The 21,441-nt window shown below is 35.0% G+C and overlaps 3 protein-coding genes and 1 long non-coding RNA gene across 6 annotated transcripts; 3 read left to right on the top strand and 1 right to left on the bottom strand.

Annotated features, from left to right (window-relative positions):
• Positions 1-4: 4 nt before the first annotated feature.
• Positions 5-5,969, top strand: LOC107224038 (carbohydrate sulfotransferase 4-like). 2 transcript variants are annotated; one of them, XM_046733547.1, is made up of 6 exons: positions 5-496; positions 3,475-3,620; positions 3,686-3,921; positions 4,688-4,886; positions 4,958-5,137; positions 5,636-5,969. In XM_046733547.1, exons 1-6 carry the CDS (start codon positions 443-445, stop codon positions 5,952-5,954), a joined length of 1,134 nt encoding a protein of 377 aa, XP_046589503.1. In that variant the 5' UTR covers positions 5-442; the 3' UTR covers positions 5,955-5,969. The 2 variants fall into 2 exon arrangements, with proteins under 2 accessions (XP_046589503.1, XP_015519437.1); XM_015663951.2 differs by lacking the exon at positions 5-496 and adding an exon at positions 2,464-2,869.
• On the bottom strand, positions 1,005-1,635 carry LOC124293281. Its single transcript, XR_006903189.1, has 2 exons — positions 1,289-1,635; positions 1,005-1,123 (listed from the first exon to the last, which is right to left on the bottom strand). It is a non-coding gene; the product is annotated as an uncharacterized LOC124293281 (long non-coding RNA).
• A 908-nt stretch (positions 5,970-6,877) lies between the features above and the next one.
• Positions 6,878-12,942, top strand: LOC107224119 (carbohydrate sulfotransferase 4-like). The gene is made up of 7 exons (XM_015664056.2): positions 6,878-7,003; positions 7,076-7,289; positions 8,002-8,144; positions 8,243-8,478; positions 9,217-9,415; positions 9,544-9,723; positions 9,991-12,942. Exons 2-7 carry the CDS (start codon positions 7,155-7,157, stop codon positions 10,310-10,312), a joined length of 1,215 nt encoding a protein of 404 aa, XP_015519542.2. The 5' UTR covers positions 6,878-7,003; positions 7,076-7,154; the 3' UTR covers positions 10,313-12,942.
• Positions 12,943-13,257: 315 nt separating this feature from the next.
• LOC107224048 (carbohydrate sulfotransferase 5-like) lies at positions 13,258-18,802 on the top strand. Of its 2 annotated transcripts, XM_046733541.1 has the most exons (7): positions 13,258-13,945; positions 14,053-14,262; positions 15,277-15,410; positions 15,509-15,744; positions 16,048-16,246; positions 16,748-16,927; positions 17,298-18,802. In XM_046733541.1, the coding sequence occupies exons 2-7, from the start codon at positions 14,119-14,121 to the stop codon at positions 17,611-17,613; spliced, it is 1,209 nt and encodes a 402-aa protein (XP_046589497.1). In that variant the 5' UTR covers positions 13,258-13,945; positions 14,053-14,118; the 3' UTR covers positions 17,614-18,802. The 2 variants fall into 2 exon arrangements, with proteins under 2 accessions (XP_046589497.1, XP_015519449.2); XM_015663963.2 differs by having other exon boundaries at positions 13,258-14,262.
• Positions 18,803-21,441: the final 2,639 nt, after the last annotated feature.

Here is a 21,441-nt window from a genome sequence, read left to right as displayed (position 1 = left end):
CAAACAATAAGGCCAATAATTTGCAAGTAGGTTAATTACGCGGACTCGTAGTTAGCTTGCGTCGGGTACTCAAGTATAAGATAGCGATTAGTCCGGCTAACTGCCACTTAGATGTTGATTCGGAACATGAATGCGCTGTAAAAACTTTAACTTTACAGTGGTAACTGGATAAGGTAATAACGGGTTGTCAAGTCGGATTGCCTTATAACTGGCATCTCAAAGGACATTCGTAAACATGAAGTATACTGCGTGTAAATTTCAAGTCCACTTCCTTGTCGATCTATGACCATTCAAAAATAGCCGACCTGCTGCTTTGTTTTGTGACGATGTATATATTTTGATAGACGAAAGTAAGAACCGAAGTTCGGACGGATCAGCGGATCAGCGGATCAGCAGATCGGCAAATTAGTAGGCCTACGACTTTAGAAGGAGAGAGTTGTGTATGGAGGTGTCAGGAAATCATAAAGTGTGTGAAATTAACTCAAATCCTGATCAGGTAACAAATTCAATAAATAACGACGAACTGAAACAATAAAGAAAGTCACACCATTCTAAAATTATAAATACGACACATCAAACACTCTCCCTTCAAATTCTTCGAATAATTGTTCCCCTCGATTTTATCTATATACACTTTTACCGTCCGTTTTTATGTTATTGTTACTATTTTGTTTTATTCTTACTCGACTATTGTCTCTTATATCTTTTAACTTATGCACCTGTGCCGTCCACTTATATTTTTTAAACTATCAAACCAAGTTTGTTGGGTTGCGACGTGCAGAGACTATAAATTGGGTATTGGGTACTATTAAATTATAGTTGACTTTTTAAACCAAAATGACCCAAATAAATGCATAATTTTCTCTTTGATCGTCAACAACTATTTCTCGTAATTGTCTATTTATTTCCCTTTCTTTTATATTTGACTTATAATCAATAAGTCAAAATTCATAACAGTTTTTTTTTTCTTGCCAACAACGCGTCGAAATATTTTTGAATTGTAGAAAACGTCGACTTTTGGCAGACGAATGATAGTCGGCCTCTGGAATGGTGTGCTATCTGGGCGTACTTCTCACCTTTTTGGTGCTCCAGTATATCTGCTCGGTGCGCCAGGTTTTCAACCCTGAAATATAGGTATATTAGAACAAGACACGTCGTCACTTCAGTTGCAAAGCTTCGCAAGTGTGCAGACTGCAGTACATATTTGCTTTTTGATAAAAAACATGAGGTTTGTTATTATAATGAATGAGGCATACTTAAATATCACTTTTTATATCATTCAACATACGTTATTGTATTGCGTTAATTCATGCATGTAATGCAGCGTATGGCACATAATATATGTATATGGACATACATGACCTCATTTGTGATTGTCGTCGTAAAAACAAGATAGACTCTTCAGACCTGCGTGAAAGTAATATGTTCCAATTTTAGAATTATTTAATAAGACTGGATGTTGTTACGAAATGGTCTGTAGGCCAAAGAAATACTAAGGCGACTATATGGTAAATCGGTAAAAATATTATTAATAATTCGTTTTATGAGGAACTGTAAAAATGACAATATTGTACACAATAATATGAATGATTCAAGATATTTGTATATGTGTATTTGAAATAAGAATATACTCCGTTGTGGTGATTTTTAGTTATTGAAATTTATGTTATATTTGCCAGAAAAACAGGATCGAGAAGAAGGAGACGAAAAGATGTCCGATTATTGTCATCCTTTAGTCATTTCTATAATGCATCTTTCAGTCGAATCTATAAGACATCAAAAAACGGGACATAAGTCGTCTTTTCGTCATCTTTTGGACATCTTTCAGACAATCTTGTGCTGTATGGGAAGCCCCCTCTTTCTTTGCGGGTCGAGAAGAGAATTCACAAGCTTTACATTTAAAGTCATTGATAATTTATCATTTCACGAGTAGTAGTAGTAGTTCCAGAACATATTGTTAGTAATAATTGGGGATGACTGTATGTTGCGATCTGGAAGTGGGTATGAGAGTGAATATAAATACGATGCCGTTCAAGAATTTGTTCGTTGAGGTTCTTGTGAATAAAAATAGTAATACAAAAGGCGCCTTTTCTTGTTTCATTGACGTATTTTATTTTAATAATATTCAGCCTTTATTTTTAACTTCAAACTGACGATGGATTGTATTCTATCGTGATTATTACGATAGATTATTTTGCAGACTTCCTTGCTCGTTTTTATTCACATTCTTGCTGACTGACTGACTGAATTTTTTTTTGTTCTACGCATGTCGTTGCACGACGCACGGATAACTCGTATGCTTAAGGCGCATTTATAAATTCTTGAACCTAATTTACACGAATCGTTTTCAAAGTAATTAATCTTAACACTGTCCAATTTATTTTCGCTGATAATAGCTTGGTTACAGTCGTGCTGCTCCCTCCACGACCTTATGCAGGTTTTCCAAGTTTATGATGTGTGGAATAAAATTCGTGTGCATTCCGGTCATGTCCAGCTTCGTTCCAATTCCTTCAAGTATTTCTAGTGAATATGTGGGTTTGAAGAATTTGTGTTTGATGTGTAGCGTCTGTGTTTGTATTAAAAATTAGGATATTAAGGCACAGCACGAGGCAGATCGGTAACTGACGTTATCCGACGCACACGTTGTACGAATTTTCTCGAGAACGGCAAAATCAAAGGACTTTCATATTATTTAATTATACCGAGACATTATATTCATAGCGCCGGTATAAAAATGTCTAAGAGAGTTGGCTTTTATGGATTAATAAGTTTCCTTCTTCTGGGTTACGTTTTTTTCATTCTCGTCCAAAGGAATGGCAGACTATTGAAAGATGATATACCACGGATGTTTATGCGAAGATCTTGTAAAGTAAGTTCAAGAATTCCTTATTCCCAAATTCAACAGCAACTTTGCCAGATAGTTGACTCAATTTTAAACCCAAAGAATTTACAATTTTGATACAGGGCCGCATACTTACGATTTGACGACTTGGACAATTTAAGCTAGCGAGACAATCGAAAAGACAGTTTTGATACGAACTAATTTGACAAGCTAATTTATAATAAATCTAAAAAGCCGGTCTTCAGGAGTACTATCATTTTTAAAGTTTATAATTAGCTAGAAATAAACTGAATAATCATCGTGTTCCTATTCAATTGAGAAAAATGATAAATTGTGAATACTCAAAAACAAAAATGTATGAAGAATGTTGAATGGTGAACATAAATTTTAACATACTGTTTTTGGTAATGTATCTGATTTAATATTAAATAAAACGAATGTTTCAGACGACGTCGAGTTTTTCCATACTGTTTTTTTATTTTAAATCAAGAGAGTATATCAGATAGAAATCGAATTCTAAGTATGTTTTGTAATTCGCACCGATAAATTAAAAACCATGTACTCACGTACGTGATGAAATCGTGATTTTTTTTTAGAGGCGTTAATACGCATGTATTTTCTTTTAATTGCAGAAGGTAGATGAAATCAAGAAAGCTAATAGTTCAACTACTACCTTAAGTGAAATACAGCAGGTCCTCAATCTACAACGGCGAATAATTCGCAATGAGATGATGGATTACCAATATCCGAACGAAGGATATCAACGTAGAAATGTCACGTGAGGAAATTAATTTTTTATTATCTTTTGTAAATGAAAATTTCAAAATTTATATCGCACTGCAGAAAGCTAAGAGACTTATTGATAGCGGAAAATGGAAACCCGATGAGAAGTGTGATTGTCGCACGTGTTCGCAGTGGAAGTACATTTCTAGGCGATATCGTCGCGGCTCATCCAGCGGTCTTTTATCACTGTGAGCCACTTCTGGACTTTGGCAAAATTCGAATCACAGATCCACCACTGACGAGTCAAGCCTTGAAAAATCTGAAGCGACTACTAAACTGCGAATACGCCGATTTGGGTAATGCATGCGCCAGTAACAATTGGATATACCTATGTATTGTAACGTGACATTACGAGCTATAAGGGCAGCGGTCCGGGAAGTTGTCAGAGTCTTAAGTGCTCAGTAGTCAGAGCAATCTCCCGGAAAGCGAAAGATCCCGGTTTGAATCCCGGTCCAGCCCAAGCCGTGAACCATTTTTTCCAGGACCATCGGATTGCACTTCAGGGTATACATCTCTATCGCTGTATCAACTTCACGTCTTTGGCCATGATTTTTCTGAAACGTAATGACCGATGACGATGGGAAGATTGACCAGCATCGATGGTTGTCAAAACCTATTGTTTATCCGTTCGTTCAATTTCTTTGATCAATTTGGATACATTATTTTGAACGATCTAGTACCTTCCAAGGCAGGTTTAGGTTCATTTTTATGATGTTGGAATTCCCTGTAGCAAAGTGATGTACCTTCAAGGTACATCATGTGACACCCGATATCTCATCGTTATTTTTTGGACGATAATTTACGTTTGCCTGTTGACGGGATGTCCATGTGTTTTTCATTTCAATTACATATAGTGCATGATATCTGGAACATGAAATTGGTAATGACTCCCTTCATCTTTCTTATCTGCAGAATTCATAGACGTTCGAAAACATGCTGTGAGACACTTTTTGCTTCACATATAATTCACTGTACGACGGATAAATTTCACCTACAATTCTTAAATAGTCGAAGATGATATGTTACGCATCACGAAATCTTGTGACCGATTGACTTTTGCAGATCACTACATAGAACATGGGAAAACTGAGTATTGGAATATTAGGTTTAACACTCCTCTGTGGACGCAGTGCCAAACGCACCCGAGCATATGCCACGATTACAGATTTCTCAGCGGAATGTGTAAACTTTTTCCATTTCAATCAATGAAGATCGCTCGCCTCAGACTACACATTGCAAAAGAGCTTCTCGATGATAAGAAGTCAGTAAAATAATCAATTGTTCTTGCGATCAATATTTTTACTACAGTTTGTGCGCACAATTGTTTACCAGATTGGCTGTAAGATTGGTACTTCTGGTAAGGGATCCCCGTGGGATTCTTCAGTCGAGACAACGTACTTCATTTTGTCGGAAGAATCCGGATTGTTTGGATCCAGGTTTACTTTGCGCGGACTTGGTAGCAGATTATAACTCCGCGGTGGAACTGCAAAAGAAATATCCTTCTACATTTAGGTACGCGATTTCAGAAAATTATCGTCGTTCCGTGATCACGGATCTATAAATGCTTCCATAGTCACTTACAGCATTTTTTTTTCACGTATCATCATAAAATTTATGACAAGAGAAACGCTTTTCAGTAAAATATCACCATCCAGAGTAGTCACGCGAATAGAATTCATGCGGTGGACAGCATGCGACAGAAATGAAAAGATACGATACATATAAAGATGTCGTATTAGTTCATCATAGGTTTTCCAAATTTACATCTGAAAATTCAATATCATGTGCTATAAATGATGATGAAGTCCTAAGATAAATAGCATTGTCTCATAAATCTTACAGTAGGACAATCGAAACGTGAATTATACCCATAACTTTAGCGAAGCTTGGAAGCTGCTGTACACGATTATAAATCATGGTTGAAACAATACAATCCAATCGTGACTAACAATAAGTTGATATAAAATGTCCGATGCATGATTAATTTTATCATTGATGTCGTCGTTATAGGGTGATACGGTACGAAGATCTCTCTGTTGCTCCATATAAGCAGGTAGAAGAACTTTTCAAATTTTACGGACTCGATTTTCATCCAAACGTCAAAAAGTATGTGGATACTCACACGAAAAATGACGCCGGCGACGTATACAGTACATACAGAAATTCTAAAAAAGCTCCCTTTCACTGGAGAACAGATTTGGAATTTGAAGAAGTCGAAGAGATACAACGTAATTGCCTCGTGGCAATGAAACACTGGGGTTACGTGCCAGCATTGAACATTTCTCATCAAAGAGAATTTAATCCCGTAACAGACTATAAATTGCACTAGTAAAATAATATCAAAGTCTGTAAGGATATCAGAATGATTTTCAAAGATAAATATGCAATACATTTTAGATGCTACCCTTATAGTAGTTATTATGTTATAATAATAATTACAATATAAATGATACATTTGCCAATACAGATAATTATATGTTTGAACGCTTCGTTGAATTTTGTGTGCACGGTCTTATGCCTTGATTATAGTTTCATAAGAAAAATGTCTTTAGTTACCACCATGCACAGTAAGAGTTACCGTGTCGGTCAAACTTCAAGATAAGTGATACGAGTTCGGGCGTCATTTAACAAAATGTTCAGTATCGTTTGTACGATCTACTTTACAATTAACTTATCACCACGAAGATAATTTTACAAAAAGTGTTTTTTAGAGCATAGTCCCAAGTCATTCCGAGGATGCATTCCAGTACTGCGATTCTCGTACCACTCTCGGTAACTAACGGACGTCGTTAAGCTAACGACAGCCAATGGCAAGGACGATCCTGGGAAAAAACGCAACTCTCATCGGCTGTCGTTAGCCTAACGACAGTGGTACGGGAATTGCAGTACAGAGCTATATCTAGACATATCAAGTTTAGACGTACTGCATGTGTTCTGGATTAATCTTGTGCGCTGTGTGAACGTACTTTTCAGAGATTTATTAAAGAATTATTGACTTTCGTAACGTCATTCTTTATTTACGTCATTTATAAAATAAATCAGGATGTAACCTACCATATATAATAACCTACTTTCTAAGTCCTTTATAAATAACTCTAGCTCTAAAAAAAATTCTATGTAAACCCCAACTCCACGTCCATTCCAAAAATATCCATCTCTCTGCGCACTCATTTCTTCCCCCCTCTTATCCGAAAGCCTTTGCATTTCATTAGAACCAAACAATCTGGACTTCCCGATCATTTCCGTAATGTTCTAGAAGCGAATAAGCGTAACCCAGGCCGTAACATTTTCATTGCCATTTTATGTGCGGTAATTACTTGTGGTATAAGTATAGTGAATTTGAAACTGCCGAACAAACCAGCATAAAAACTCAATTTAGTTAGTAATTTAGTACTTTAGTAAGCACTCCTTATTGCGGATTGTGCGTTTTTTTTACTCTTTGTGCATTAGATCTTTGTTCTAGATTCTCTGATTTGCTGTAAGTAATTTACTCATGGTTTACCAGTGAGTTAACTGTGTTCACGTTAAAATGTTCAACCTGGCAATCTTTTATGGGCTAATCGGCTTGGGATCTCTATGTTTGGGGATTTTTGCTTACGACCAATTGTACGGCAGCCCACTGAAACATCCAGAAGAAGGGTTAGGAGTGGGAAGATCCTGGAAGGTGAGTTCAATGATTGTTATTCAAATTATATTATGCTTCAGTTTCTAGGACGGAAGAAAAATTAAGATTAACGCACCGTGATATTAGGACTTCTGTATATTTCAAATTAATTAACCTGATACTGAACGTGATTCATTAATTTTGCTACAATAATTTCAGAAAAAGAAATAAGGATTTTTCGAATGAGATGAAACCCAGTTAGTTTGTACTCGTTCCTGTATAAAATTCACGTACCAAATAAAAAATTCTGAAATTGTAGCATTCCCGTTGATATAATAATTTCGCATCGGACTTTTTCATGTATCTCTTTTCGATTCTGAGATATTCACCTGGGGCGATTAAAATAGACTACAACGAATAATGATTGCAGCATAAGATTTATCGCCAACTCAAATTCGGGCACATTTTTCAAATGTCCGGACAATAGGATAAGTTCTGATCGCGCACAGTTTACCTTACTGTTGGAGTGATTTTGCACTGTGTGTTACATTTTGTTCGTAGCCTTTAAATTAATTTTTGATATGACTATGTTTATGGATGAGAAACAGTATCTCAACATATAATTGTATCAAACTAACTCCTCACAATGAACCAAGCCAAATTACAATGAATTGTATTTCTCACTGATATATCGAAAGCCACTTATTCAATTATGTAACTAATTATTTCTTTGTTCAATTCCTAAAACATAGGTAATTTCTATTAATTACAGGACGCAGGTGAAATCGGGGAAACCGATGATTCACTTGCTACGTTAAGTGAAATACAGCAGGTCATCGATCTGCAACGAAGAATCATTCACGATCAGATGATAGATTACCAATATCCTAACGGAAGATATAATATAAGTGCAAAGTAAAAGAATTACGCTTATACCGCTTCTTTATAACGCCCCAATTCTACGACATTCCGAATTTCATAATTTGACAATGATAATCCATGCTGTGTTACAGCAAACTCGAAGACCTGGTGATTGAGAGAAATGGAAACCCGATTAGAAGTGTCGTAGTATCAACCTGGCGTAGTGGGAGTACATTTTTTGGCGATATTTTTACGGCAAGTCCGGGGGTCTTTTACCACTTCGAACCACTTGTTGATTTTGGCATTAATAAAATTAGAGGCCCCCCGCTTGCCAGTCAAGCTTTGAAAAATCTCAAGGCGCTATTTAGTTGCGATTATTCAAGCTTAGGTAATGCTGATAGAACGATATTAATTTCGATGAAGTTTTCTTGACCGATATTGAGAATATGAAGGTAACGAAATCTTGGGTGTTTCGGTCAACTTTCAATACAATATTTTATTAAGACTTCTACAGAAAATATACAAGTCTAATTTTCAACTGATGATGGCCGGCCATGCACGACCGAAACGTCTTAATAAAATATTATATTGAAAATTGACCGAAACTCACAATATTTCGTTACCTTCGTATTCAGATATTAATTTCATCGTTATATACCATGTGTAATAAATATAAGTCATCTTTTTGTACCTGCTGGCGAGTAGCATCCAGTGTCTTATACTCTTTGTCCGTGGCCTACCTAATAGGGTTGCACTTGCGAGTTAAAGCAACGTCAATCAAGGCATTTTCCAATTTCATTTTTCAAATTAATATTCATAAAAAATACTGTGAAACATTTTTCATTCATATCTATATTCATTAGGTTGGTCCTTATTTAGGGTGTTTTCGAAAATTCCTGCGGATAAGGCGGAAAAAGTTTGCAAAAAAATCAAAAAAAATGTACGCAAAACTTGAAGCCTGTAGGTCAACTCTAAGAACTGCCTCTTATCCGCAGGAATTTTCGAAAACACACTAAATAAGGACCACCCTAATATTCATTCAGGTAAATTCGAGCTGCAATAATTGTATTTTCGAAGACGATATATTACGCATGAAAATAATATTACAATTACATCATTTTTTCAGATCGTTATTTAGAACGTGTGAAAAATCGAACTTACATTTTTCGGGCTAATCCACCTCTTTGGGCTCAATGCCAAGCTCACCCAAGCATCTGCTACAATCACAAATTCCTGAGCGAAATGTGTAAACTCTTCCCATTTCAGTTGATGAAAATTCTCCGCCCGACGTTGCATATTGCACAAGAGCTTCTTGCCGATGAAAAGTGAGAGAAATAATCGGGCACTGCGGAATCTCGTATCACCATTTGATTACTGAAAGAATCACCAATTATCTTGCAACCTTTCGAGGTAATTTTACTCGTCAGAATTATTACTGACAATTGATTTCCAGGTTGGGTGTGAGATTGGTTTTTCTGACCAGGGATCCCCGAGGAGTTTTTCAGTCAAGAAAACATCGTTCGTTTTGTCAAGAAGGTTTAGATTGTTCAGATCCAAGTTTACTTTGTAAAGACATGGTATCAGATTACAACACCGCGGTAGAACTGCAAAAGAAATATCCCTCCACATTCAGGTATGCACGTTTTTCGATTTCCTTCATATAGTTGTACACGACGACAAAGAATAGGAGTGGCTATAACTGTATCTGAATGCTTCATTGGTTACAAAATTTTTTTTTTTCAAATTTGATCCAGATAAATTATTGCAATTAAAACATTTTCCACGAAATCCTTTACTTCTGGAGTATTAACTTGAATTAAATTCATGAAAGGTTTTTTTTCTACGAGCTCCCACTATTCATACATGTGTACTATAATTGTGCAAATTACTATTATTGCAGGGTGTTACGATACGAAGATCTCTCTTTAGAGCCACATAAAGAAGTGAAAAAACTTATCGAATTTTATGGACTCGATTTTCATCCAAACATTAAAAAGTATATAGATACTCACACGAAATATGACTTCGGTGATCCGTATACTACATTCAGAGATTCAAAGATCGCTCCCTTCCACTGGAGGACGGAATTAGAATTTGAAGAAGTCGAAGAGATACAACGAAATTGTTTCGTGCCAATGAAACACTGGGGTTACGTGCCAGCATTGAACATTTCTCATCAAAGAGAATTCAATCCCGTAACAAACTATATGCCACACTTGTAAGATGGGTGGCGAAGGCTGTAACGACGTCATAACGTTATTGCAAGTTAATTGTACAGATCGAATGAGAGTTACAAATTAAGAGAGTAACAAAAAAGAAATGGCATGATTCCTGTGAAATGGCGACAGTAAGTTCATAGAAATCATGCCATTTCCTTATCTTTCCATTAAATGGTTATGTTTCAACGTGGTTTTATTCAGAATTGCATGTAGAATGGAGTTTTTATGTTCTTCTTGCGTTCAAGATACGTGGACCTGGGTGGTCCGAGATATGTACGACAATGTCGAAATCGACTAGGACACTCCGTTGAGCAGATTACTCGAGGTTATCGGCATAGCAATCAACTTGTAAAAAAATTCAAAAATTTTGTCAACTCGAAACGAGCAGCTTGCCTTCGAAGAGCCCACACATTTGTCTTTCGAAAAGTAGCAATGAATATAACACGAAAATGAAAGAATGATAAGCAAGAATATGAGGGGAACAAAAATAAACATCGCGATATTATAACTGCATGCGTCTTATTGTGCAAATTGATATATGTATATCATTCAAGTCAAGTAAATTCATAATTTTTACTCAATTAAAGTTTACCAATGTATAAATCAGTCACCTCTTACTTCTGGAATCATAAGCCTTGAAACGTTTGCATAAGAGATAAACACTAATTGAGATATCGCGCACGAGTATTTACAAGTACCACTTTCGAGTAGTGGAAGAAAATCGGAATTAAGGATCTCATGATTCAGAATGCAGTAACAGTGAAACAGTGTTGGCCTCAATTTGTTACAAGGTCCTTATGACGACGTTACGTTACCACAAACAGATGTTTTACAACTAATTTTTAACTTTTCACTCTTATAGTTGTTTTGGAAGAAAAAAAGAGAAAGCAAAGTTATTACCATCACCTCGGAAATGAAAAGTTTCGTTTTCACCAGAACTCGACGTTTTAAGGCCTACAGAATCATTTCCGACATTTTTCAGATGCATGTCCGTATGAGTCTGTGTGTAACCAATTCTTTGTCCAACGACGTTTCGAGACCGAATGAACGGATTTGAATGATCTTAGTCTCAATTGACGGGACTTTGCTGCGCTCATAACTGATTAGAATTTAGGTCTAATCAGTCCGGCAGTTTTCAAGTTATTCGAATAACAAAATTTGACAAAATATAAATTCATATTGATACTTACTCGCGTGTTCGATTATTAGATGTATTTTACAATAATTGTACACGTCTCTTAATTTTTAATATCTTACATGCTTGTGACGCGAACAATCTGTTTTTAAGTATGTGCATCATACGAGATTTAACACAGACCCTTGTAATAAGCAATAGCTCGAGGCAGCAATCGAACGATAAAAAATACATCAAATGGCCCAAATACAGGTATATTTATAATATATTTATAGCATTCTATAGCTGATTTACAATTTATGCAGTGATATTGCAACGTAATTTTTCAATCCAGTTTATGGTACTAAAAAATTAATTTTCCATTAAAAAGGTGGACATACTGTTTGCCAATCGTACATCGATGCAAAAAATGTCATGGCGGTAGTGGCTAAATATTTTATAAGGTCGTGTTATACGAGCACAATATTTGAATCATTATTGCACACCCGTAAAAACGGTGGATATTCGCTAGTTAAGTTTCCTTTGCCTTGACTGTCGCGTAAAAAAATCGTTAGTCACTGCCGTATGCTACAATTCTGCCAGTTAAAGGGTAAGATAAGTTATACAAGTACATGGCCATAATATTGAATAATGAAACGAGCACTATCTCTCGAACGGTATGCTCAACAATTTAATTGATACATCACCATGATGTTAATTGTGCAAGATTTTAGACGACATTTACCATTTGTACTTGTACTTGCATTGTAGAGACAGTTGGATTGTTAATTTACAGACAAGTCGAGTTTGTGGAAAACCCTGAAATTATGTGCTCTGTAACTTCTCACTTTTCAGATATTGATTCGTAAATTATTGCTCATTTATTCTTATTTATCTCACGTAATTCGTAAACAAATGTGCTTCAATTTTATTCAACCTTACAATCACGAAATCAATTCTCTACCAGGGGATTCAGCTGTCAATTTTATTATCCTCGTACGATTGCAAAACAGCGCCAATTTTGCGATAGGAGGAACGAAGTGCGAAATACTTCATCGTTGCAATCAATTGCGTACACACTGCTTCACTGCACGGTCTTCTCTAGTTTTATTTTGTCATACGTGATTTTTTCATTGTTCATCAGTTTGAATTCTCGACTGGTGTTTCTAAGTTTCTTTCACGTCGGACTAGTCAGAGGGAAACTTTAAATGATAATGGGCCATTTCTTATTCCACCTGCGAAGCGGTAAGTGGGTATAGATATAAGCCGAACGGTTGAATTTTGAAAGATCATCGAACTGATCGATCCACCTTAATAACCTGGCAATCGAACACGAGTTTTAAGTAAATTTCATCATTACCATTTATACTTTGGAATATTTATACTCAATGATAAATAACCATAACAAAAACTACGTGTGAAAATAATTTTCGCGGGGCATTTATTTCAATCATTTACAAGCCGGACCTCGATCGCTCATTTTCCCTTCAACCAAATAAATGATCATGATTTTTTTCAACTTTGAAAGTTTTTCGTACCTCTCATACATCCTTACTTTTCCTAAGAGATAATCTTATCTTGCGTTCACGTGAGCCGTATTATAAGGCTTATTCGTTTGTGTCACGTCGCTGCCTGGCTACGGACTTGTCAATGATATCATCAAAATTATAATTGATCTGACTTAATACCGATAAAAGCGGTACACACGTGGAAACTCTCGGCACAAAAATGACGAATGGCTAAAGTTCTGTGCACTTTGGGCCTCTTTTTCATCATTTTTACATGACATGATTCACCCAACACTTGTTATCACTGTGAAAAGATTATCACACGGTGAACTTTAGTTCGCTATTTAATAATTTCACACCGATGTACCAGAAAAAAGATCATTTGAGCAAACAAATGATTCACAATAATTGTTCCACGATATTTTTTTCAATCAATAAGTCTTTTGCCCTATGACGGTCATATGCGTCTTGGATCGGCACTTATGTTCAAATCCCATGGTGAATATGCTTTAATCCGATTACACAAAAGATTGGTTTCACAAGTGACTTGCATAATTTTACAATGAATAATGTTCGCAGCTCAATAGGAATAGTAAAGTAACCGAATGCAGACAGACGAAATTTAAACCGGTACTTGAAACGTATAATATCACTAATACTCCCAAATCTGAAATCAGATAAGACGGTAACGTGAAAAATATATCACAGCCGGAAATCCGATTGAAATTAGTCCCCCACCAATAAAGGATTTAACCTATCCGATTGCGATTTAAAAATAACGTGCCCCTCTTGTTTGCCCGAGTGAATTGGAAATATAAGCTTCGGAGGAATAATATTCCAAGTAATCGTTTTCGCGGAAGCTTCGATCTGCTATTTTAATATTTTTAAAAAGCCAGCTGAAATGGCTTAGTGATGCTTTTTCACACACCATGTGATTCGATAAAATAATGTCTACAATCCGTTGATGAATCATTGATAATTCGTTTGTGTGTGAGTTATTCCTAGGCCACGTAGGTATGGCAAATTCTAAATTGCTAAACACGCCAGCGTTAAAACTATCGTTACTCGTTGTTAATGACTTTTATTATATGATCCCGATTTGTATTAAATTTTTGTTTCAGTTTTTCCAATTTTCCACATGTCATTTTTGTACAGTTTCCAAACAAATTCACTGTTCTGGTGTTGCGATGTCTAAGCGATTGCGGTTTTATGGGTTTGTCGGTTTCGGATCACTGTGTTTTGTGTTCTTATTCTTCGATCAAAGATACGGAAGCCCAGAGACGATGAAAGATCAAATACAACGGTTATCAGCAACGGGGAAGTTCTGGGAGGTGAGTTTAATTATCGCTGTACAAATTAAATACCAATCAGATGGTTTAACAAGTTTTCCAAAATTCACTATCGTAATACACACTGACGATTTAATTTGACCAATTTAAGTGAGTCAAACTTTAGCTTGCACAGGGCCACATATAATCTTTATCTACTTTCTGATAACTATCGGCAGTTAGATTGCGTATAATTTATCTATGATTTGTTGATGTAGACTGATTTTAAAATTATACACTTTTTCATTTTTGACAACCTCAAGACAGTTCGCACTCGTTTCGGCACCCAAAGTCCAACTATACTTATGAGTATGAGTAGACAGATAAATAATTTTTCAAAACTATCAAATGGATTTAGCGGAAATAAAATAATTTGCCCCAGATTTTGCATTTTAAAAAAATCTCTTGACCTGATTCGATAAAATCTGGCACTGAACGGGTGTTTATCTAATTGTTTAATATTATTATCTCAATCCATTTATTTCGTTAAATGGTGATTTTTTTACTTTAAGACACAACTTTGATGCGCTGGTACTTTGTTAATTTCATCGTTGTAAATCGCCCAATTTTTTCTAAAATATCTATGAATATAGGAAAGACATATGCCAAGTTTCAGATTTAAAATAGTGCTGTAAGTCCGAATTCCCATTGAAATTACATGGGAAAATTCATGGCCTTGGCGGGAGTACTTAGGGTTCGCTTACAGGCTCCCGGTTTCGCGTACTTTTTTATCGATTTATTTGCAAATTTTTTTCCGCCTTGTCTACAAGAAAATTCGAAAACACCCCAAATAAGGACCAACCTATTAACTACTTATAGTATTGAATCGAACTACACTACAATCAAGATCTTGCTCTAAAAAATAGTGTCATCAAACACCAAATATGAAGGACCCAGATGGGAAAATGTTTTTCGATTTCCCAACTAATAAATTAAAAACTACAGACTCACGTATGCAGTAAATCCATTCTTTTTTGACCTGCCAATACACATAAGTATACTTTCTTTCAATTACAGAAAACAGGTGAAATCGATGATTCACTTGCTACATTGAATGAAATACAGCAGGTCATCGATCAACAAAGAAGAATCATTCACGATGAGATTATACATTACCAATATCCTAACGGAAGATATAATATAAGTGCCAGGTGAAACAGTTACTTTCATACCATTTCTTTCTAACTCTTCTATTCCACAGCATTCTGAATTTTATCATTTGCTAGCAAAAATCCGTGTTATATTGTAGTGAACTTGAAGACCTGGTGATGGAAAATAATGGAAATCCGATCAGGAGTGTCATTGTATCAACCTGGCGTAGTGGAAGTACATTTCTTGGAGATATTCTTGCCGCGCATCCAGGTCTCTTTTATCACTATGAGCCGCTTTCTGATTTTGACATTGTTCAAATCAGAGGTCCCCCACTCGCCAGCCAAGTCTTGACTAATATCAAGGCGCTGCTTAACTGCGAATACGCGGACTTGGGTAATCCATATTCCACAACTAATTTTACATGCAATTAGAGTGAATGTTAATCACTTTTTCGTATTCACAATCTCATGTTTGTCAATAAAGTCAATAGCTACTTTCATTTTGGATATCCCTGTAATACCTGACATGTGAAAAAGCTAACAACTCCGTCAATCTTTCGTAAAAAATGCAGTGACACATTTTTCGTTTATACATGTATATGTAATATTCAGGTAAATTTGAGTTGCGATATTTTTACCCTCAAAGACCGTATATTACACACATTGAAATGATGTTATAACTCATCGTGTTTTTCAGATCACTATGTAGAATATGTGAAGAATCAATCTTGGATTTTCAGGCTTAATCCGCCTCTGTGGACGCAATGCCAAGCTCACCAGAGCATCTGCTACAATCACAGATTTCTTAGCGGAATGTGTAAACTTTTTCCATTCCAATCAATGAAACTTGTCCGCCTGAGGTTACGTGTTGCACAAGAGCTTCTTGCCGACAAAAAGTTAGTAAAGTAATCAGTCGGACATGTATTAGCATCTGAAACAAGTAGGTATTGGAATGTTGGAACCAGTCATTATGCTCACTTGCAGTTCGGGAAATAAAGAGACGTTTAGCGATCCTTTGTCATTTTGAAGCCGCGTAATATGGATCACGAAACGATGTTACGAGTGAATTTCAATTTCATCTCATTTCCTTTGAAAGATTACTCTGCACATGTATTTTTATATTCATTTATAGCTCGCATGTGGATTTTCAACTGCAATCTCTTAGTCAAAGGACGTTGTCCAAGTGCAAAATAATTCGATAGTCTTTCAAGTGCATTTCATTTCGTGTGAACTAAATTTTTCCCTGCTAAATAAGTGAGCTTATACTATACAGCAGGGCATTTACTTTATTGCTTAGCTAGATCCCGTGTCATTTTTTGATTGGTAAAATACCACTAATTATTTTACAATCTTTTAAGCTATTTATCCTCCCACCTTTACGGACAATCGTTTTCCAGATTGGCTGTGAGATTGATACTTTTGATAAGGGATCCCCGTGGAACTCTTCAGTCGAGAAGACATACTACTTTTTGCCAAGCAAGTCCGGACTGTTCAGATGCAGGTTTACTTTGCGCGGACTTGACATCAGATTATAACGCCGCTGTGGAGCTGCAAATGAAATATCCCTCTCGATTTAGGTACGCAAATTTTTTAAATTACACTTGTTTAACGAGTACAGAATGTCCGAGCAATCATCGCGTATGAACGATTCAAGAGTTGTTTACGTCATTTCTTTTTTCATATTTTTGAATAAATATCATCACAATTAGATGCATATTTCAAAAAATCTTTCATGCTCAAAGCAATTATTGAAATCTAAAATATGGAAGAAAAACGGGAAAATTGAGAAGATGATTGTTTCATCACATTTTTGCAAAAGTCACGTGTGAAATAATAATAGTAATTTATTATTAAATGATGAACATTTGGGATAAATAGCGCTGTTTGACAAATCTCACTGGACATGCCCTGTAGACTATTTAAATAACGAGAATTTCATCATTACAGAGTGTTACGATATGAAGATCTGACCGCAGAGCCGTATAAACATGTGAAAGAACTTTTTCAATTTTATGGACTTGATTTTCATCCAAACGTTAAAAAATATCTAGATACTCATACGAAAAGTGACGTTGGTAATGCATACAGTACATACCGAAATTCAAAGACCGCTCCCTTTCATTGGAGAACGGATTTAGAATTTGAAGAAGTTGAAGAAATTCAACGAAATTGCTTTGTCGCAATGAAACGCTGGGGATACGTGCCAGCATTGAACATTTCTCATCAAAAAGAATTCAATCCAGTAACAGATTACACAATATAATTATAATATAATATGTCGAAGTATTTGACGATATAGAAATGCTATTTCGAGTTCAACATACATTCCAACCAACAAATATAGGCTTAGCTCATTCCTCCATGTAAATTAAATTAACTCGTGTTTCATACATTACTTGGGTATTTGCAAGTACGGTTTGGCAATTTACATGCTGTATATAGACAGAAGTTAAATTACGGGAGGATAATGAAGTGCATTTTACTTTAAATTCACTGTGAAAATTTCTGAGATGTTTGACCACAAAATTGTGCACTTCCTTGTTTATCAAACTTTTCGTTAAATGAGTTACCTAATTCTTTTCTCAGGTTGATCTAGCTGATGACAAATTGAAGGCATGCGTGCATTCATTGTTGTCAAGTTGTTAAATATTACCTACCAGTATTTTTTAGAGTATTACGTATTTAATTTACGGTAAAACCGTAATACGTAATTTTATACTAATCTGTACATATTCCTACGTTGGATGTAACGAAAAATTAGTGGTAAAATTACTTCTACTAAATTTAAAAACATTATTCTGTATGATTATTCTTGTATAATTCATGAAGAGATTGATAGCCACAGTTATTCATAATTAACATGATGGCCAGCAAAGTAATAATAATCTTGCAATAGCAATTAGTTGCAAAGAAAATTATAAAAAATGGTTGTGCCTCACCTACATTAAATATAAAGTTATTGGCGTATTGCAACTTTCTAGATACATGGGGTGCCAATCGTGATGAGTAATACGCGAGTATTGATAAGATATCGTACAAGTAAATGTAATCGGAAAGTAATGTGTGCATTTATTACAGATCTGTTCAAATGATGAATATCAATTGCCTTTACTTATAACGGTAGTATTTTTTCAGAGTTCTTCGTATTGTACGCCTAATAATATCACCCATAAATTAAAACTTGTGTCTGCTTCGTCGATAAATGCAGTATATAATACAAACTACGAAACCGTGTTTTTTCAACAGTAATCTATAAATTATCACTTTGTAGGTCTTTATCGCATGACAGTTTTACTTTTATAATTTATACTTTCGATATATTTCGATGCCATCGGTGTTTCAGATTTAATGCAGATTTGTACTTATAATATATTTTGCCGTGAAGAAAATACCCCAAATATACATGTACATATTTTTTTTTAATCCGTAAAGTAATACATTACAATTGATTACACAATCCGATGTCCGGGGACAGTCTGATCAGACAGTCGAGTTTTTGTTAATCTGAAATATTTCAACAAAATTGTCACACATATGATCGGAGAAGATTCGATAATCATTAATTTAGGCAAAATTCAGTTAATGTTTCATCTTCATAGTTAATCATTGCGTATATTACGTCATCATTATAAAAAAAATAATAAAAGCAATTCCAATTTATATTCAAATTTACGTACTACCTCAAAAACTGAAAATCAAGACGCACTCGAAAGAATTATCTCTCGTTGGGACCTGAAATGATACAAATTCGTATGAGTAATTTAAAAGACCTAAAATCATAAAAAATTCATCATGTTTGAGTCAGTGAGGGCAAGACGAAATCATCTACACGATCATCTTAGCGTATATACTTGTAACATCATACTATTTTTAATCTATTCTTTTCGGATGAATCTCAAGATACCTTTTTAGGCAAAGATATAAAACTATATTCGGCATTCAAAATTGGGATTGGAATAGCAGGCTGGTCATAAAATCTGAGATTTGAGACTCCCCGATTTTTTCAGGTTTTCCAATACCAAAATTAATTCTTTTTCAAGAAAAAATATAAGACATTTTTGTAAAAAAATCCCCGACTTCGAGTGAATTTCACGAAATTCTTCGACTTTTCCAGACGGTACGAATTCCCTGACAATTTCAGGTTCTCCAATTTCCCACATTTTATTTCCACTCTGAATAATTGATCTTGGCGATATCTAACAATATAATGAATAATTTCAAAAATTAATCTCTAGACACATATAATTACTGCAGCCCGATGAGTTTGAGATGTTATTTGCCAAATGATTCGTTATCATGGTAGTCAATATTATTATTTAAGTGCAAATTATACGTTAGCAATACATTTTTCCAGATTTGTACTTACAAGCTTTATCTGGGGGTCTTGTCTATCAGGTTAAATGATCCTCCTAAATAGACACACCAATGCACATTGTTATAAATTTGAATTGGGAAGAATCGATGTCTACATTATCTACCAAATTTTCAGAGAGGGCAAGTTGAAATCATACCAACTAAATGGTAATATTAGCGTATATTATTGAATCATCACAATTTCAGGGTAACTAAATCTATGGTACAAATTGACTTCATTAAAAATCTTCAAATTTCAAATGATAATGCAACAATTTGCATAAAAGAAAAGATCACACTGTTAATGAGTTGATGATATTATTTAACCGAAGAGTTTGGATAGTATCAGGTATATGAAGGTTAACTTTCATGATAGGAAAAATGAACTCACCATTTCGAAAATACTGTAACCCTAAGCAGCTTGAGGTAGTCCTCCTGTAATAATAGATAAGAAGACGTGTAAGGCACAATAGGCTTTCAAATCTTCTAAAAACTGATCTATTGTAACAATATATATCAGCATACAACATTTCGCCACTAAGCAATCTGATTGACTGGAGCGTTGTTGGATTCATCATGACATTTTTAATGATGTACAACTTTGCAAGGCATCTGAATTTAGAACTATGATGAACCACGATTTTTCACTATGTCCAGTTTTATTTTAAAAAATTGACCTAAAAATAGTCTTTTCTTCTTCGAGATACTCACATTATTATAAATGATGACAATGCTACTCCGTTCCAACTGCATTTAAATGGTTCTGAAACATGGAGAAAGTAGGGTATTGACAACTGATCGTTGCATAGGAATCACGCATATAAATTATGTGAAGGAATCAGAATAATTGAGACATCAAAAACTTTCAGTCATATGCTTGTCAATAAATCATCATAGAATGATTCTGTTAATGTGGTAATGCACTCATTTGTAAAACAAAATATTACTTCAACTAATTATTTAATCAAAGCTTTAGAAGTGCATAGACGTCCAACGTCAATTACCTCAACTTCACCTCGTGTGTGCTGCCACTACCAGCGCCAGTTCCAATTGGATCCATGATAATCCTGCATAACAATATGCCATTAGATACGATACAAACCATTTCGGTGGTTAGTATGAAATTTTTATTCACGTTTCAGTGTTAATTTATCACCATAGTTAAGTAAGACAGGGATAACTAACATTATTCATCATTGTAATAGACAAAACTTTAATCAAAAGACAAATAATTGCAGGTAGAACAATAAACCAGAATATACAGTAAGAAGCATTTCTAAATTGAATACAATTGAATGGTGCAAGTTTTATGAATGTGAACTAGTTGTTATCAAAACTTACCACTATAGGCTGAAAACAACCATTTTTGTAGTTACTGATCCAGGATTGTAGTTAACCTTGATGTTTCAAACTGCAAGACAAACAAGTTTGTGAGCAGAAAGTATGGGCAAAAAGAAGTAAACTATTTAGTGAATTAAATTCAGGCAGTACAGTATCACCACGTAATCGTATGACAGGGATAACAAATATTCATCAGGTTTAGACATTCGATGTGTTCACAAAAATTTATACCAAATATTTTTTCAACACACTCAGTTGCAAAAATATCACATTTAAAAATAGAAAAAAATAAACATGTCAAGTGTTCAAAAATTGTGGTATTTACCATTTGCACAAGGGGGCAAAAATTTTTCTTCCATCTGTTGAATTCTCCTCCCTGGAAAAATAAATACCACAT

Source organism: Neodiprion lecontei, chromosome 3, assembly GCF_021901455.1.
Source record: "Neodiprion lecontei isolate iyNeoLeco1 chromosome 3, iyNeoLeco1.1, whole genome shotgun sequence".
In the NCBI taxonomy this organism is placed as follows: Eukaryota; Metazoa; Arthropoda; class Insecta; order Hymenoptera; family Diprionidae; genus Neodiprion; species Neodiprion lecontei.
This window is presented reverse-complemented; position numbering and strand designations above follow the sequence as displayed.

What these genes read in the sequence shown, in the direction of transcription:
- LOC107224038 (XM_015663951.2), top strand. Translation starts at nt 2,735, where the DNA reads ATGTCTAAGAGAGTTGGCTTTTATGGATTAATAAGTTTCCTTCTTCTG. An exon ending in TATCAACGTAGAAATGTCAC is followed by an intron (nt 3,621 to 3,685) that starts GTGAGGAAATTA and finishes ATCGCACTGCAG; the next exon opens with AAAGCTAAGAGACTTATTGA. An exon ending in GAGCTTCTCGATGATAAGAA is followed by an intron (nt 4,887 to 4,957) that starts GTCAGTAAAATA and finishes ATTGTTTACCAG; the next exon opens with ATTGGCTGTAAGATTGGTAC.
- LOC107224119 (XM_015664056.2), top strand. Translation starts at nt 7,155, where the DNA reads ATGTTCAACCTGGCAATCTTTTATGGGCTAATCGGCTTGGGATCTCTA. An exon ending in TTGCGATTATTCAAGCTTAG is followed by an intron (nt 8,479 to 9,216) that starts GTAATGCTGATA and finishes TCATTTTTTCAG; the next exon opens with ATCGTTATTTAGAACGTGTG. An exon ending in AAATATCCCTCCACATTCAG is followed by an intron (nt 9,724 to 9,990) that starts GTATGCACGTTT and finishes CTATTATTGCAG; the next exon opens with GGTGTTACGATACGAAGATC.
- LOC107224048 (XM_015663963.2), top strand. Translation starts at nt 13,948, where the DNA reads ATGGCAAATTCTAAATTGCTAAACACGCCAGCGTTAAAACTATCGTTA. An exon ending in AGATATAATATAAGTGCCAG is followed by an intron (nt 15,411 to 15,508) that starts GTGAAACAGTTA and finishes GTTATATTGTAG; the next exon opens with TGAACTTGAAGACCTGGTGA. An exon ending in CTGCGAATACGCGGACTTGG is followed by an intron (nt 15,745 to 16,047) that starts GTAATCCATATT and finishes CGTGTTTTTCAG; the next exon opens with ATCACTATGTAGAATATGTG.